The sequence below is a fragment of the Paramormyrops kingsleyae genome, chromosome 12 (genome assembly GCF_048594095.1).
Source record: "Paramormyrops kingsleyae isolate MSU_618 chromosome 12, PKINGS_0.4, whole genome shotgun sequence".
NCBI classification, from domain to species: Eukaryota; Metazoa; Chordata; class Actinopteri; order Osteoglossiformes; family Mormyridae; genus Paramormyrops; species Paramormyrops kingsleyae.
In genome coordinates, this window is record NC_132808.1 from 178,439 (window position 1) to 193,158 (window position 14,720).

At 43.4% G+C, this 14,720-nt stretch overlaps 1 protein-coding gene and 1 long non-coding RNA gene across 9 annotated transcripts in view; one reads left to right on the plus strand and one right to left on the minus strand.

Annotated features, from left to right (window-relative positions):
* Window positions 1-1,854: 1,854 nt before the first annotated feature.
* The window catches only part of LOC111841526 (uncharacterized), a 120,728-nt gene continuing 107,862 nt past the window's right edge, over window positions 1,855-14,720 (plus strand). For all 8 annotated transcript variants that reach the window (XR_011993960.1, XR_011993962.1, XR_011993961.1 and 5 more), the window contains exons 1-2: window positions 1,855-2,031; window positions 9,104-9,448. Coding sequence is in view for 1 of the 8 variants with exons in the window: in XM_072718483.1 (XP_072574584.1) it covers window positions 1,965-2,031; window positions 9,104-9,448 (412 nt within the window). In the remaining 7 variants the exon portion in view is untranslated. The remainder of the gene's footprint in view (window positions 2,032-9,103; window positions 9,449-14,720) is intronic.
* Window positions 11,093-13,946, minus strand: LOC140593570 (uncharacterized). Its single transcript, XR_011993967.1, has 4 exons — window positions 13,517-13,946; window positions 13,278-13,422; window positions 12,660-12,749; window positions 11,093-11,887 (listed from the first exon to the last, which is right to left on the minus strand). It is a non-coding gene; the product is annotated as an uncharacterized lncRNA (long non-coding RNA).

The window sequence follows — 14,720 nt, forward strand, 5'->3', positions numbered from 1 at the left end:
AAAACCGAAAGCCATTTGTAACCAAAATATAGTTCCCTCAGTCTATATCATGCATTGACCGTGAGAGGCACACATTTCAACCAGAACATGCTCACACACCTTGTTTTTCTCACGCTAAAAAGTAAGGGATAACCCCCACCAAGGTGTCCCATTATATAGAATTAATGGATGAGGCACAGGCATATGGAGTGGAGTTTTTGGAGTTCATAACTGTCCAAAGTTATACGGAGTTAGTAGCCACATATCAGCCAATCACAAAATAGCATTTGTTGTTTCTGGGTAAATTCCAAAATAAGTTACATGTTATCCCACTGCAAGCGTGTTGTTACAAGGATGCGTGCACAGAAGGGGTGAAGACAAGGTGGAAATGGAAAAGCAAGATCTCAAGCCTCGCGCATTGACTGAGAGACATATGTTTTGCCCCTAATATAATCTCACTCCAAACTTTTCATGAACTTGAGAGCCTTGTTCTATATAATATAAAATCTGTAAAACACAGCGCATATACAGTATTTGGAAAAATTATACTCAAACCTCAAAATTTTATATTTATGAATCTGGAGAGTGCATGAGAATCTTAAATGAGAAAACTTAATCCCATTTATATTATACTATAAAGTATAATATAATACTAATAACTCTTGTGAAAAGAAACACTTGGAGTATTTTATTAGATTATATTTAGCATGACCCAGTCTGAACATACTGTCAGTATTTATTTAATGCAAACACAGAGACTCATTCTCAGATTGTTCAAAGCATTGCAATACATTTTAAAGCCCACTATAGCTGTCTCTCTAGGTATGAACAGATGTATCTATAATTTACAACACAGGTCAAGCAACTTAAATTGACTTCCAACATGACTTGCAACTCGTTGATAACCACCCATGAACAATAAGAGTCTTTAAGGCTCTGTTGAAATTTCTGCACATGCCAAGCATTGAGTGTGCAACTCTCCCCACCATGATGTGCGGCTGTGCACAGAGCACAAGAACTGCAGCCGCAGAATCGTGATGCCAAGCGGTATCAACAATCTCTAACACGCCTTTTCTGTTTTGCCACTAGTTCAAATTGTGGACCCGATCTGACAAAGCGTGGGGTATTCCGTGTGTTATTCCAAGTGTTACACTGTACCTCAAGTGAAGCAGCAAACAGGTATAGTTAACTCCTCTGGGTTAGCTGCAAAGTGAAGACTGGCCTGCATTCCATGGCGATAAGATTCTAACGATTGATGCACTTAGACAAGACACATTTATGCTAGATCTATGTGTGCTAGCTTGACATCGTGGCTGTATGTGTGTTATAACACTTTTCACTCTTTCAATAGTTAAAATATTTGTGGGGGCATTTAGAAAAATAAATCTGCACAAGTGGCTCCAAGCAGGTATGTAAAATAGGTCATGGGTGCACAGATTTATAAAACTGGATGAGCACTTGAATGGTTTCAATGAATTAAAAAAATAGTGTCAGTTCGGTGAGTTCCACTTTAGTTTCAAAGTCCTGGTTTTGTATAACCTGTTACAGATTATACAATGTTATGCAGATTATGCATGTTTTCTAAATGTAATTGAATGTGTATGTGTTCATTTAAATAAGAATATTGAGATTTCCACGGATATTTGTGTTAAGCTTCAACAGAGACATTCGTTGCTCATTTTTTTCATGGACTAAATCTCTGAAGGCCATTCAAAGTATTTATTCAAGATAACAATCAGCTGCTTAACTGGTATTTCACTACTTGCATACAATCAGGGAACAAAATCAAATATGTAATCCACCCATTACAGGAGGTCAGGTGTGTTGGGCGTGTTTCAGCTCCAAGCACGTGTAAACTGAAAGTGGTTAGAAAGGTGACATTATGTGCAGAGATACAGCTGCATTAATCAAAGCATGCGTCTAATGTTGTTTGTCCTCTAGAAATGGTTATTTAAATTAGAAAAAGGGTAATCAGCATTTAATAGATGGAGATGCACATCAAAAGTCTCAGCATTATTTTGATCTTGTTGAAGTTTGTAATTAACTCTGATGGTACGTACATTTTGAAGTTTTGCTAACTCATATAATAATGTTTAAGAAATACAATTGAGTTCTTGTTTGGAGTGCACTAATTTATAATGTAATGTTTGTGTTGTAATGGATATTTTGCACTTATTTAATGCTTTGTTGTCATAAAGATATTTTTATATCAGTAACACTACTTGACACAAATACTTAGCTCTGTTACTACTGAAGTGCAAATCATGAATAAATACAGTTGCTACTTAAGATGTGCTATGCTTCATTAATGATGAACAAACATGACATCAGCATTTCACTTGTTATTCATTACTAGTTTCTTGTTCCTTAGTAGTTCCTTCAGTAGTTCACTAAGATTTACAGATACAGTAACAAACAAAGTAACTGCTTGGGATAAATTATTCGTCAAAATTCATTAATGATGAACAAACATGACATCAGAATTTTACATGTGTCATTCACTATTTGTTTCTACAGTAGTTCCTTCAGTGGTTCCTTTAGTACAGCGGTCACTAACAGGCGGACCGCGGTCGGGGTTCGGACCCAGAAGCTGTTCCATACGGACCCGGACCGATAGCCAAAACATTTAGTTATTATTTAAAACCTGACGGGGCGCTTTTATTTTAACCGGCGCAGCGTTTGTAGATTTTTCGGTAGTGGTTTAGCAGTAGAACCGCCGTTTCCCACGCCAATGAACGTCAAATGCCTTTGACCGCCAAGCAAGACTTATAGTTTGGCGTATGCAGCCCTTTGTCTGCGCTAATGTGCCTTTCGTGTTAATAGCAGCAGCGAAGCTAACACCCGCAAACAAAAAGCGTAATGTTCCTAACAGAGTGGCTGCGCTCTCCTGAAATTGTAAAGCTGAAAAGTTTTCAAGTAGCCTACAATATGTATTATATAACACGTTGGATAAATAGACGTCGTTTATTGTTGATGTCATGTTTGTTGAAGTTTCTGCATTTTAACATATGTATAAAGTAATGTTATCTGTTATATAAATAAACTCATGTGAAACAAAAAATGTACGTTTTCAGGGTTGCCAAATCTCAAGTATCTGGCGTGACACTCACGCTAGCCAGCTGGCCAAAGTTCTACAGTATGTCACGTGACAATAAATAATGTCAAAACGTTTTTGAATTATACTGAATTAATTTGATTTGACAGTCAGGTACTGATTACATACAATGTTGATGCAACTAATAGGCTACTTAAATATATATCACACTATTAAATAGTTAGACATTATAATCTTCCGGACCTTTGCTTCAAGAATTTTTGTCTAACTGGACCTCTTAAAATTTTTGTTGAATACCCCTGCTTTAGTAGTTCATTAGATGTTACATAATTAACAGATATGTTAACAAATATAGTAACTGCTTGGAATAAATGATGCGTCACAATCATTATTGCTCACACATCACACCTGCCTGCAGAACAAACCTGCTCTGAGCAGGTTTGAGAATTTGGATGTGCTGCTATGATAACACATCCAGCAAGAGTTTTGAAAAACTCTCGGAGCAGAGTTTTTGATATGAGATCAGTTTGTAACTGTGATGGCTACAGCCACACAGTAAGACCTGAAACATACTTGCTTCCTTAGTTGATTTACTTTGTATGCTTTTTGCTTTATTTACAGTAATAATTCATAGGTCTTAGTTGATGTGTTTTGCCTTTTGTGTTTGAGGTAGTATACATATTTTGATATTGTAAGGTTGTGTGCAGTGATTGTCTAAATTAATAGTTTGGTTTGCAGTTACTTTGGTTGTGGGGGATGGTCTTTTCTATACAGTATAAAGGTGTGGCTGAGGGCGGAGTTCTCTTAAAAGGACAACCCCTGGAGCAGGAATGAAACATGTGCTGCCATGGCAAGAGGGGGGAGTTGGGGTTTTGCTGTGTTTTGTACGAAAGAGGATTAGGGCCACCATGAAAATATTATTTGAATTCTGACTTTAATGTCAGAATTCTGACTTTAATCTCAGAATTCTGAATTTAGAAAAAAAGTCAGAATTATGACATTAAAGTCAGAATTCAAATAATATTTTCATGGTGGCCCTAATCCTCTTCCGTAGTTTTGCTCTGTTTAATTACATGTAGTGTTTATTTGGTTTTCCCCTTTGTGTGTTAATTGGTTTGGCCAAACCACTATGTTCCCTCATGTCTCTTTATCGAAAGGTCAGTTTGTTTCAGTTAATACTTTGCTTTGTAATGTTAAGTTTTGTTCATTTTTGTTTACCTCTTTTATGGGCCCAGTTATTAAGATTTTGAGTTTGTTATTGTTTGTATTTTGGGGGTCAATAATGTCAGGTTGTGTGTCCGGGCGATCCGGGAAGCAGGCAAGTGAGCCGTGAACACGGTCAAAAAGGATTTATTACAGGAACCAAAGCAGACAGGGGAGCTTCACAGCAAACGACGTCAATGACAGACCTGGGGAAACTAACTCAGACGTGGACTAAATACACAAGACAAGCAGGAAAGAACGGGTAACAGGTGATAACAATTGGTAATCACACAAGGTAATGAGGGGGCGTGGCACACATCAGGATCGAACGGAGCGGATCGTGACAGAACCCCCCCCCAAAGGCGCGCACACCGGGTGCGCCCGAGAGGAGGCGACGGACGAGACGAGACCGGGGAACAGGACCAGGATGACCAAAACCCAAGACATCAACGGGGCACAGGAAACAGGACGGAGACACAGAACAGGAACAAGGACCAACAGAAAGACAGGACCTGACAAAGAACAGGAAACGCAGACAGGCAGACAGAGAAAGGAGACACAGAGGGGACAGAAAATGGAGGAACAACAGGGCGAGGAGTGAACACAGGAGACACCGAGGGACGAGGAGCAAAGACAGGAGGGAAAAAGGGACCAGAAGGGAACGAAGGAGACACAGAGGGACGAGGAGCAGAAACAGGCGGGACGGAGGGAAAGGGAGGAGGAACCAGGGGAGCCCGAAGGAACCCAGGCGGGCGACGGGCAGCGGCCGGAGGGGTCGCAGGCGAGAGGGAGGAGGGAGCAGGAGGGGACCACCCAGGGGCCAAGGGAACGGGACGGAGGGGACACGGAGGGAGCAGGAGGGAACACCGGTGCAGGCAGGCAGGAGGGGGAAGCCGCGGCAGGCGGAGGCGCAGCCGGAGCCGGCGAAGGCGCCGTCCGACGCCAAGCCGGAGCAGGGGGGCCCGGAGGCGGCCGACACGGAGCCGGAGGCGGGACCGAGGACCGGCACCGAGGAACCAGGGGGGGACCCGGAGGCGACCGCCGACCCCGAGCCGGAGGACCCGCAGGCAGACACCGAGCCACAGCCAGGGGCCGAACGGGCGAGCCAGGGGGCAGGGCGGGCGGGACCCGGGCCCGACGCCTATGTTCCCGTCCCTTACGGGACACTGAAAGGTGGGGTCCTGGGGGGCGTCGGCCTTGCCGGGCTAAGGGCGGACAATCAGTCAGGGCCTCTACGGAGGCAACAGGCGGGGCAGCCAGAGCCGCGGGCGTGGCCGCAGACGGGGCAGCCAGAGCCGCGGGCAGGATGGGAGAGGCGGCCTCAAGCAGGGCCGCGGGCAGGACGGGAGAGACGGGCTGTTCAGGTGCCGGCAGGACAGGCGAGACAGGCAGTTCAGGTGCCGGCAGGACAGGCGAGACAGGCAGTTCAGGTGGGAGCGCCTCGGCGGGTGCCTCTGGCGTGTGGCCAGCAGGGGGCGCCTCGGCGGGTGCTGCAGTCACTTGGCCAGCAGGGGGCGCCGCAGCGGGCGCCGCCATCACGCGGCCAGCAGGGGGCGCCGCAGCGGGCGCCGCCATCACGCGGCCAGCAGGGGGCGCAGCCGCGGCCACCTCGGGCAGTAACGCAGGAAGAGCGGTGGCAGCTGTAGGGAGCAGTGCAGCTGGAGCTGCGGGCAGGACGGGAACAGGCGGGTCAGGAACAGACAGGTCCGGAACCGGCTGGACCGATGAGCAGGGCTGCACGGGAGAGGCGGCCTCAGACAGGGCCGCGGGCAGGACAGGAGAGGCGGCCTCGGACAGGGCCGCGGGCAGGACAGGAGAGGCGGCCTCGGACAGGGCCGCGGGCAGGACAGGAGAGGCGGCCTCGGACAGGGCCGCGGGCAGGACAGGAACGGCGGCCTCGGGTAGGGCCACGGGCAGAGAGGACGTGCGGCCAACAGGGGACGCCTCCACAGGCACCTCAGGCGTGCGGCCAGCAGGGGGCGCCGCAGTAGGCACCTCGGGTAGATCGGCGGCAGCAGCAGCAGGCGGTGCCGCGGGCAGAGCGGCGGCAGCAGCAGCTGGTGCTGCAGGCGTTGCCGCGGGCAGTGCGGCGGTAGCAGCAGCCGGTGCTGCTGGCAGGTCCGGAATAGGCGCCAGGATCGGCGCCGGGCGTGCAGGCGCTGCCCCTTTAAGGGCCTTGGGGATCCGGGGAATCACCTCCAAAACGGCCCTGGCCCCTTTAAGGGCTAGCCGCGTTCCCCGGAAGGGGGAAGCTGCCCGCGAAGGTACCTCCGTGTCGGTGCCTTCCGAGGTGAGGTCCATGGTGATCAGGGATTCCAACAAGGAGCGAAGCAGAGGAGAGAGAAGCGGCTCCCAGGCAGATGGTTAGGGCTTCCTCTGATGCCCTCTCCTTACGCCTCTTCTTCTTCCTCCGGCTTGGGGTTGGCGGTGGCTGCGCCGTCTCCATGACGACGGGCGACGGGGCGTCAGTCCCTGCTCTGGACCGCGTAACGGGCGTCCTCACCGTTGTCACCCGTTGCACGAGCTGCTGGAGGCTTGCGTGTACTTCCTCCATCACGCGCATGTCTCCGTGCGGGGACATCTCGCAAAGGAGCGTCCCGCTCCGGCTGGCTAACTTCAGCGCTACAGGGTCCTCTTGGACCTCGGGCTGGTTTAGCCAGAACACCACTTCCTGTAGTAAGCCGAGGCGCCGCCGCTCGGCTTGCGGAGGCGAGTCTTCGTAGAGGTCTGTCATTCTGTCAGGTTGCGTGTCCAGGCGATCCGGGAAGCAGGCAAGTGAGCCGTGAACACGGTCAAAAAGGATTTATTACAGGAACCAAAGCAGACAGGGGAGCTTCACAGCAAACGACGTCAATGACAGACCTGGGGAAACTAACTCAGACGTGGACTAAATACACAAGACAAGCAGGAAAGAACGGGTAACAGGTGATAACAATCGGTAATCACACAAGGTAATGAGGGGGCGTGGCACACATCAGGATCGAACGGAGCGGATCGTGACAAATAAAGCCCTATTTCTTTAGTTAAGCTCCTGTGTTTGTGTTGCCTTACTGCTTGGTCCCTCACAGTAACTAATACTTGATTTGTGGTTAATTAATACATAGGTAATAGCATAATACTATATTATTTGTGTCACTTTAAGGAAAGTGTTACCAAAAAATTAACAACGACACCGACTGTTCAGTCATGAATGATTATTGATTTTTTTCTCCATATTGACAGCGGAACATTAGCATGTAGTTCCTGGTTCCGAGCTCCTGGAGTATCTTGACCAGGAACTTTTGTATTCCTGGCCACTGTCATATGGGGCACTAAGTGTCAAGTGCTCATTTTCGTGCACAAAATACATTCTGTGCCACAAAAAGCATTATTTAATGACAAAATCGAGTAATTCATCACTGCATTTTGTCCACAGAAAAACTAACTCCAGTTACATATTTTATCCACCAAACCATAAAGACTTCACATTCTTTCATGCACAGAAATCAAAAGAAATGTTTTATTTTGTAAACAGAACTGATAGCATCACTTTGCATTTCATGGACAGTAGAAAGTCATTTTAGGGTCAAAATGCATTTTGTGGATGACAGAAAGTCATTCTGTGCATGAAAATGCAGGCTACCCAGTGTGTCTGATCAGAACTATCGGGGACAGGATGAGACTACACAACAGTTAGTATATGCAGACACACCACCAGCTGGACAGGGGTATGAATTTCTTAAACTTGCGGTAGATCGCCTTAAAATAATATGTCAAAATGACAGAGGGCTTTCAGATTAAAAATATTAATTCCATTATGGTTTCAGTTGTCATTCATCATTATGGTTTCAGTTGTGTATATGATTTACACAAATTACTTTGCAAAGACATTGGTAATTATACGTATCTTGCAGTGTATAAGATGACAAAAAAATGAAACATTTTATGGCCAATGAACATACATGATTTTATTGGTTATAAAATTGAATTGAATTTCTAGTGATTGATTTTAGGCCATCAATTGTATAAAGTCTATTTTTGTCAAACTCAAATGGTACATATGATTCTTATTTAGTTTGTAATATATATAAGATAACAAAAATAAATAAATTTTAAAAGGCTTCTCAGGATTTATAATTTTGTGACATTGAGATTAAGCTGCTATTCATTGTGGTCTTGTGTAACCCTCCTTTAAAAAGTACTCACCTTCTGTTTTACACCTGGCTTTACAGGACAAATTATGTCATTTTATGTCATTCTGAAAGTGACATAAAGTGTAGAGTGACACTTATAACCTTTTATGTCAGTTGAATGAAAAAAGTGTCATAACACAACTTTATGTCAGAAAAAACCTATGACAGTCGGCACAGGTGATATGTCAACTTCACACAGGAGTTGCCAATGTCAGTATATACTGTACTACAAAAGATGGAACAAACCTTTATAAATGCTTTTGTTAAGATATGTCAGCTGTCATGAAGGGCTTATGTTGGTGTTGTCACGTTCACGTCCAGGGAGGAAGCGAGGAATAATGGGTAGGAGACGAGGATCAGCAAAGTAAGGGGTTTTAATGGGGTTTAAAACAACAAAAGGGATCAGACCAGGGAAAGACAGGGAAAACTATGCTCAAGACATAAACTAACAAGACACGAACTTGGCTAACATTAATGACAAGTCTGGCAAGTAAAGGTAAGACACGGACTTAAATACTAAAACTAATTAAGAAACACAAAACAGCTTGAGAGAAGCACAGATTCCACACATGGGTAATTAGGGCCGTGGCACACATGAGGAATGCAGGGCTGGGCGTGACAGGTGTCATATACCTGTCATAGAGCACCTTTAAGTAAACTTACCAAGATTTTATATCTCTTATCACTGTGGTAGGTTTCCTGCTACACGGCTCTGCTGGTCCTCTGACAGCCCGGCTGAGAGGAGCTTTACTGCTGCCCTGCTTCGTGGACAGACCCCTGCCTTTGGAGGAGCTGGAGGTGGACTGGAGAAGGACTGATTCAGACACCATCGTGCACCTATTCCAGGGGGGTCAGAGCAGACCTGAATCACAGGGGAATGCCTACAGGGGCAGAACCCACTTCTTCTCTCAGGAAATCCCCAAAGGCAACTTCTCTCTGCTGCTTGAAGGTGTGAGGACTGCAGATGCAGGAGTTTACAAGTGTGTGGTTTATACAGAGCAGGAGCAACGTGAAACACGGGTGGAAATACAGGAAGCAGGCAAGTGAGCTTTTCTGTTTCATGGTTTAAGACATAAGGGCTTGTGTTATCATTTGAGTTGATCATTATGCTGGTTAAAGTGGAGTAGGGCTGGGAAGCTCCTTTTACAAAGGTATTTAAATTTTAATAATAAAACAGATTTATCATTTGATGAAATTTGAATGTTATGGTGGTGTGGTGGTTAGTACTGTTGCCTTATACCTCTGGGACCTGGGTTCAAGTTTCCGCCTGGGTTATATGTGTGTACAGTTTGCATGTTCTCCCCGTGTCGTTTTCTCTGGTTTCCCCCCACAGTCCAAAGACATGCTGAGGCTAATTGGAGTTACTAAATTGCCCATAGGTATGCATGTGTGAGTGAATGGTGTGTGAGTGTGCCCTGTGATGGGTTGGCCCCCTGTCCTGGGTTGTTCCCTGCCTTGTGCCCATAAGCTCCAGACCCCCTGTGACCCAGAAGGATAAGTGGGTTGGAAAATGAATGAATGAATATTATTGATATAAAGGCCGTAGGAGAGAGTTTGGTATTGGGGGTGGAGGGGACACAACTTAAACATTTAAATGCAAAGGTGGTTTTGGAAGAGACGAATGAAATACAAAAATAATTTTTATGGCATGGTTAAACAACTCCACAGGGTAGGACTTTTATTAATTTCTGATTACTGTATTTAATTAGGGAGCAACTGGTATTAATGTTTTTGTGGATCATTATGCTTCCAGACTACGGAAGGGCACGTCTTTTATCGCGTACCTGCTAGTGTTTGTAAGCTGTTGCATGAAGAAGTAAACTCTCCTTTGTGTCTTTCTGAATGGAGATATTTCCAGCTCATCCTTAAGTTTATGGGAAAGCGTTTTTTTTTTTTTTTTGCTTTGCTGTTTTTGCTTTACGTAAAAACACATTTTGAAGACTTAGGCCTATAAGCTACTCTTTAGTTTTATTTTGTTGTTACACTGAAAAAAAAATTGGAGTGACATTTACTTAAAAAAAGCTAGGCAACTTTTTCCACACAGAAAGTGCTTGTAATCTTTACTCGGGCTATTTCTAAGTAATATTTACTTACTAGAACCACTTATTTTTTATGTAAAATACACAAGTAAATTGCACTGGCAATACTCATCTATAGATTGCAACTTTCACTCAGATTACCATTGCATCCAATTACAAAATCCAAGTGAACATTGCTGATATTTCTTTGTGTTTCTTACTCATCTTTTCTTTGTTATATTCTATGTAATTATTAAGTAATATTTATTATGAATGTACTAGTTAATATTAATTGAATTAAGTAAATATTTTTATTATTCTATTAAATAATAATTCAATATTTTCCAAAACAAATATTTGCAGCTTAAGGGACACTTTTATTTCACAGTTGAAATGGCATAGATATATTTAAAATATCTACATAACATTATAACCACAAAAACATGGCCATAGAACTTCTTGCTCGCAAATTTCAAAACAGAGCATACATACATATACATAGAGTCCATACATCAAGGGAGTTCAGAGACCATTATAAAGCTCAAAAGTAAAGCAGTATAGAGTTTGAAAAATTAAATGTGGAGGAATAAAGCACCAACTGACTTTAGGACTGATATTCCAGCATACAAAGGAATACAGTGTTAAGAGTTGAATTTTCCCTTCCAATTCTGTAATTCCATCAATTGGGCTCTATTACAAACAAGTTTCAACCAATCAGATAGCTGGCCTTAGCATGGGAAAAAAATGCTATTCAAAAACTCAGTGTGCACTGTCCCCTTTCTTCTAATCAACTTTCAGAACAGTAAAGAATACATACATCAACTCTGTCCATTAACAGTTGCAATCACTACCTTTGCAGACATTCTCAGAACGTTCAGGACAGAAAGAACTTATATAAAACTGAGCAACACTTGAAATCACTGTCAGAAAACAGACACAAAATGCAAGCAAATTGTTTGTGCTGGACAAAAGCACAAATAACACTGGCAAGGTTCTTGTGGAGAGACTGGACATTTGCTGACATTCTCAGGTGATCAGAACAAACAGAGCTTATATAAAACTGACTAACACTTGAAATCACTGACAAAATCTAAAGAGATTGTTTTTTGTGCTGGACAAAAGCACAAATAACACTGGCACACTCACACTAAAAGTTTCTTGTGGAGAGACTGGACCTTTGGTGACATTTTAAGGATGTCAAGCTCAAGAAACAGCTTCTGAAATATTTCAAACGTATATTTCAGTTTCAGTGGGTAACTTAAGTTGACGGCATAGATGACACCCATGAGCAGGAGGCAAGCGTTTGTCACACTTCCGCAGTCCTCCAGAATTTCTGTCCCCTCAATGATGACTGACACGTTCACGGGATCTTGGTTTTCCTGTGCCACATTGGGATGGATGACGATGATCTTCATCATGTGATTACTGCAGTCCTCTTTCAATGCTTCTTGGCTGACGTCCTGTGAAAACAAACAAACCACAATTAGAAATAACTAGAACAGATTCCAAGTAAAAAAAAGGTTAAGAGAAAAAAAATAAAATAAAAATAAAGAGGTATACTCAATTTAGTATACTCAAATCAAACAATATTCATATGGCACTTTTCATACGTAAAGTTACAGAACGTGCTTCACAGAGGCTGACAAAGAAAGTCACTTTTGGGGGCCATCCAGACTGAGAGGGGTCAACGCCCACGACCACAGGGAGTGCCGACACAATGACCACCCTGGCCCGGGCAGACAAGAGGTTCCACACAGAGGTGCAGAGCCCTCCAGCCACCCAGGCTGGAGCTGTCCATGGGACGGCACCCGTGTTGGTAGACCAGAACTACTCCCAGTGTGGAAGGTCCCCATGGGGGAAACACTGGAGCTGAAAACTGCGGGATTAAATAATTAAAATAGGTTATAAAGGTATAATCAAATTAAATACTCTTTTGCTCATAAAATAAAGTTAATAAGTGATCGTTAAATAGTCAGAAAAAAAGAGACAAAAGGCAAGTTAAAGTTTAAGGCAGATAAGATAAAGATTAAATATGATTTAAAAAATAAAGGGTAAGAGCATAAAGATTTAAGAAATCAGTTAAAAGCCTGATTAAAAATATTAATCTTGAGTCTCTTTTTAAAAACATCACAAGTGTAGAGAATCTTTGACCTTCAATATAATATCACAAGTGAAGACCAGATTATAAGGCTAGACAATCATTTTAATATAGTCATGATGATCATCAGATACCTGATAGTATTTGATCAGCTCCTCTCCACTCTCTCCAAGATACTCAACTAAGCAACGGATGATAATGTCCCTTCTGCCATCGACATGATGCTATTAAACACAAAAAGAAAATTTATTGCAGAAAATACATAACATAACATATGTAACATACATACATAACAGCACATACAGATGTAAACAGGAAGTTACCCATGGAGAATGTAAGCCTGCAACTGCATTCTAACGTTGTGAAGTGTACAACTTAACATGAATTTCTCAACGAAAGCATCTTTTGCAGCGATTTTTGTGTGAACATATCAGTGAACACCCCTGACCACTCGGTGAGTTTCACGTCTTTGTAAACGAAAGTTTAATGCATTTTAGGAAGGATTGTTCCAGTGCACCTATGCAGCCATTGTGGAGGTGGGGGTGTACTACCACAGAAACCGAAAAAGCTCGGGCCAGCAGCATGTGTCCAAATTTCAATCAAAATCGTTCGATTTCATCATAAACAATCTGAAAACAAGGCTTTAAGTGTAAAATAACGAACTTGTCCTTTAAATAAGAGTGATATATCCTCAGTGTGTATGACCTCATCTCATCATTAGATTATGTAATTAAAATTATTTGAAATTTTACCTCATTCAGTGAGTCCAACAGTGGTTTTATTTTGGTCCCTGCAGTCCCGCCCTTCCTCCGAAATATCTCCAGGAGTTTGGTGGTGTACCCGTCCAATCTGGACCACAACATGAATTGTGGTTATTCGCTTAAACTCCTCTTTGATCTGAAATGAGAGATAAAAACAAAAAATCATGTCAAAGATGACTCATGAGATCTCACATACACTTAGTTGCTGCACGAACAAGAACTGGATTTACCTGATTTTCACAGAACAGAGAAGGCCATCTCTCTAAGAGGTCTTGGATTGCGGGGCAATCCTTGACAACCTCTGTTCTTCTCATAGCGAAAGACTTCTCCATTTTCTCATTAATTGCCCTCTCATTGTTCTTCTTCTTTATTTCCTTCAGCAAATCTAGTCTCTCCTTCTCTAAGGTTTCCTCAGTCTCACCAAATGGCAGTGGTGGCAGATAGTTGACTTCAGCTTTTTTTGCCCTTTTAAAGCCTTTAATTGAACCCTCTTCACTGGAGCATCGTCTCTTCAGTGTGTTCACCTCGAGCTCTGGAATGGCTAATTGGCGACCTCTTAACTTTGCCCTGTAGTTGCCCATTTTATACTTTATCCTCTGTTGCCAACCATATAGGCCATTAAAAGACCCTGGCTCTTTGAGGCATGGGTATTTTTCTACCAAGGCTTCAGCAATAGCTAAAATCTGGACACCAGTTGGATATGCTGTGAAGCCAAATATAGTCTCTGCAAGCTTCTCAAGAATGCTACTAGTTACGCTTGGGTTGTTCAAAAGTGTGCCATCATTTTCATAAGCTTGCTTTCCTGCTTCCAGTGCAAGGTCTATATCATAAGAAAAGTCTGGTATTTCAAACTTAAATGGCCATGGCTTAGACCTGTAGGATGGTCCACTCTCATCTGGGGAGGACAACAGGATTGTGTCGCATCCAGATGTGGAGGAGCTTGCTTCTGTAGATAGTGGAACTGGAGATTCGACTTCTGACATGTCCACAGTAGTGAGACTCAAGATCACTGGTTCAGTTTTTACTACTTTGAGGTTAGCTTTATCTTGTACTTCCTCAATCGAGGTCAAAGTGAAGAACTTACCGTCGAAATCCATGTCCTGGTACATAACAGTGAATGGTCCTGTAATATCAAATGTCTCTCGAAGAACATCATTGAGGTCCTGAAGTGTGCTTGGGATGCCTGCAGGTAAAAGTAGTTTGCGGACATCATCCTCCCCAAAAATTATCCGCAGTTTCGCTGAGGGTGCCATATCAACAGGAAGAAGCTGCAACAACAGTGAAGAGAAATACACAGACATTTATTCACAAGCTTCTCTCCTCACACTTAAAAGGATAGGCAAATGTGGTGCTTCAAAGTTGTCAGGCGTCTTCCTGCAAGGGTGTATAAAGCCAAAGGATAAAAATCTTTAAGCTCTCTTTGCTCAAGTAACT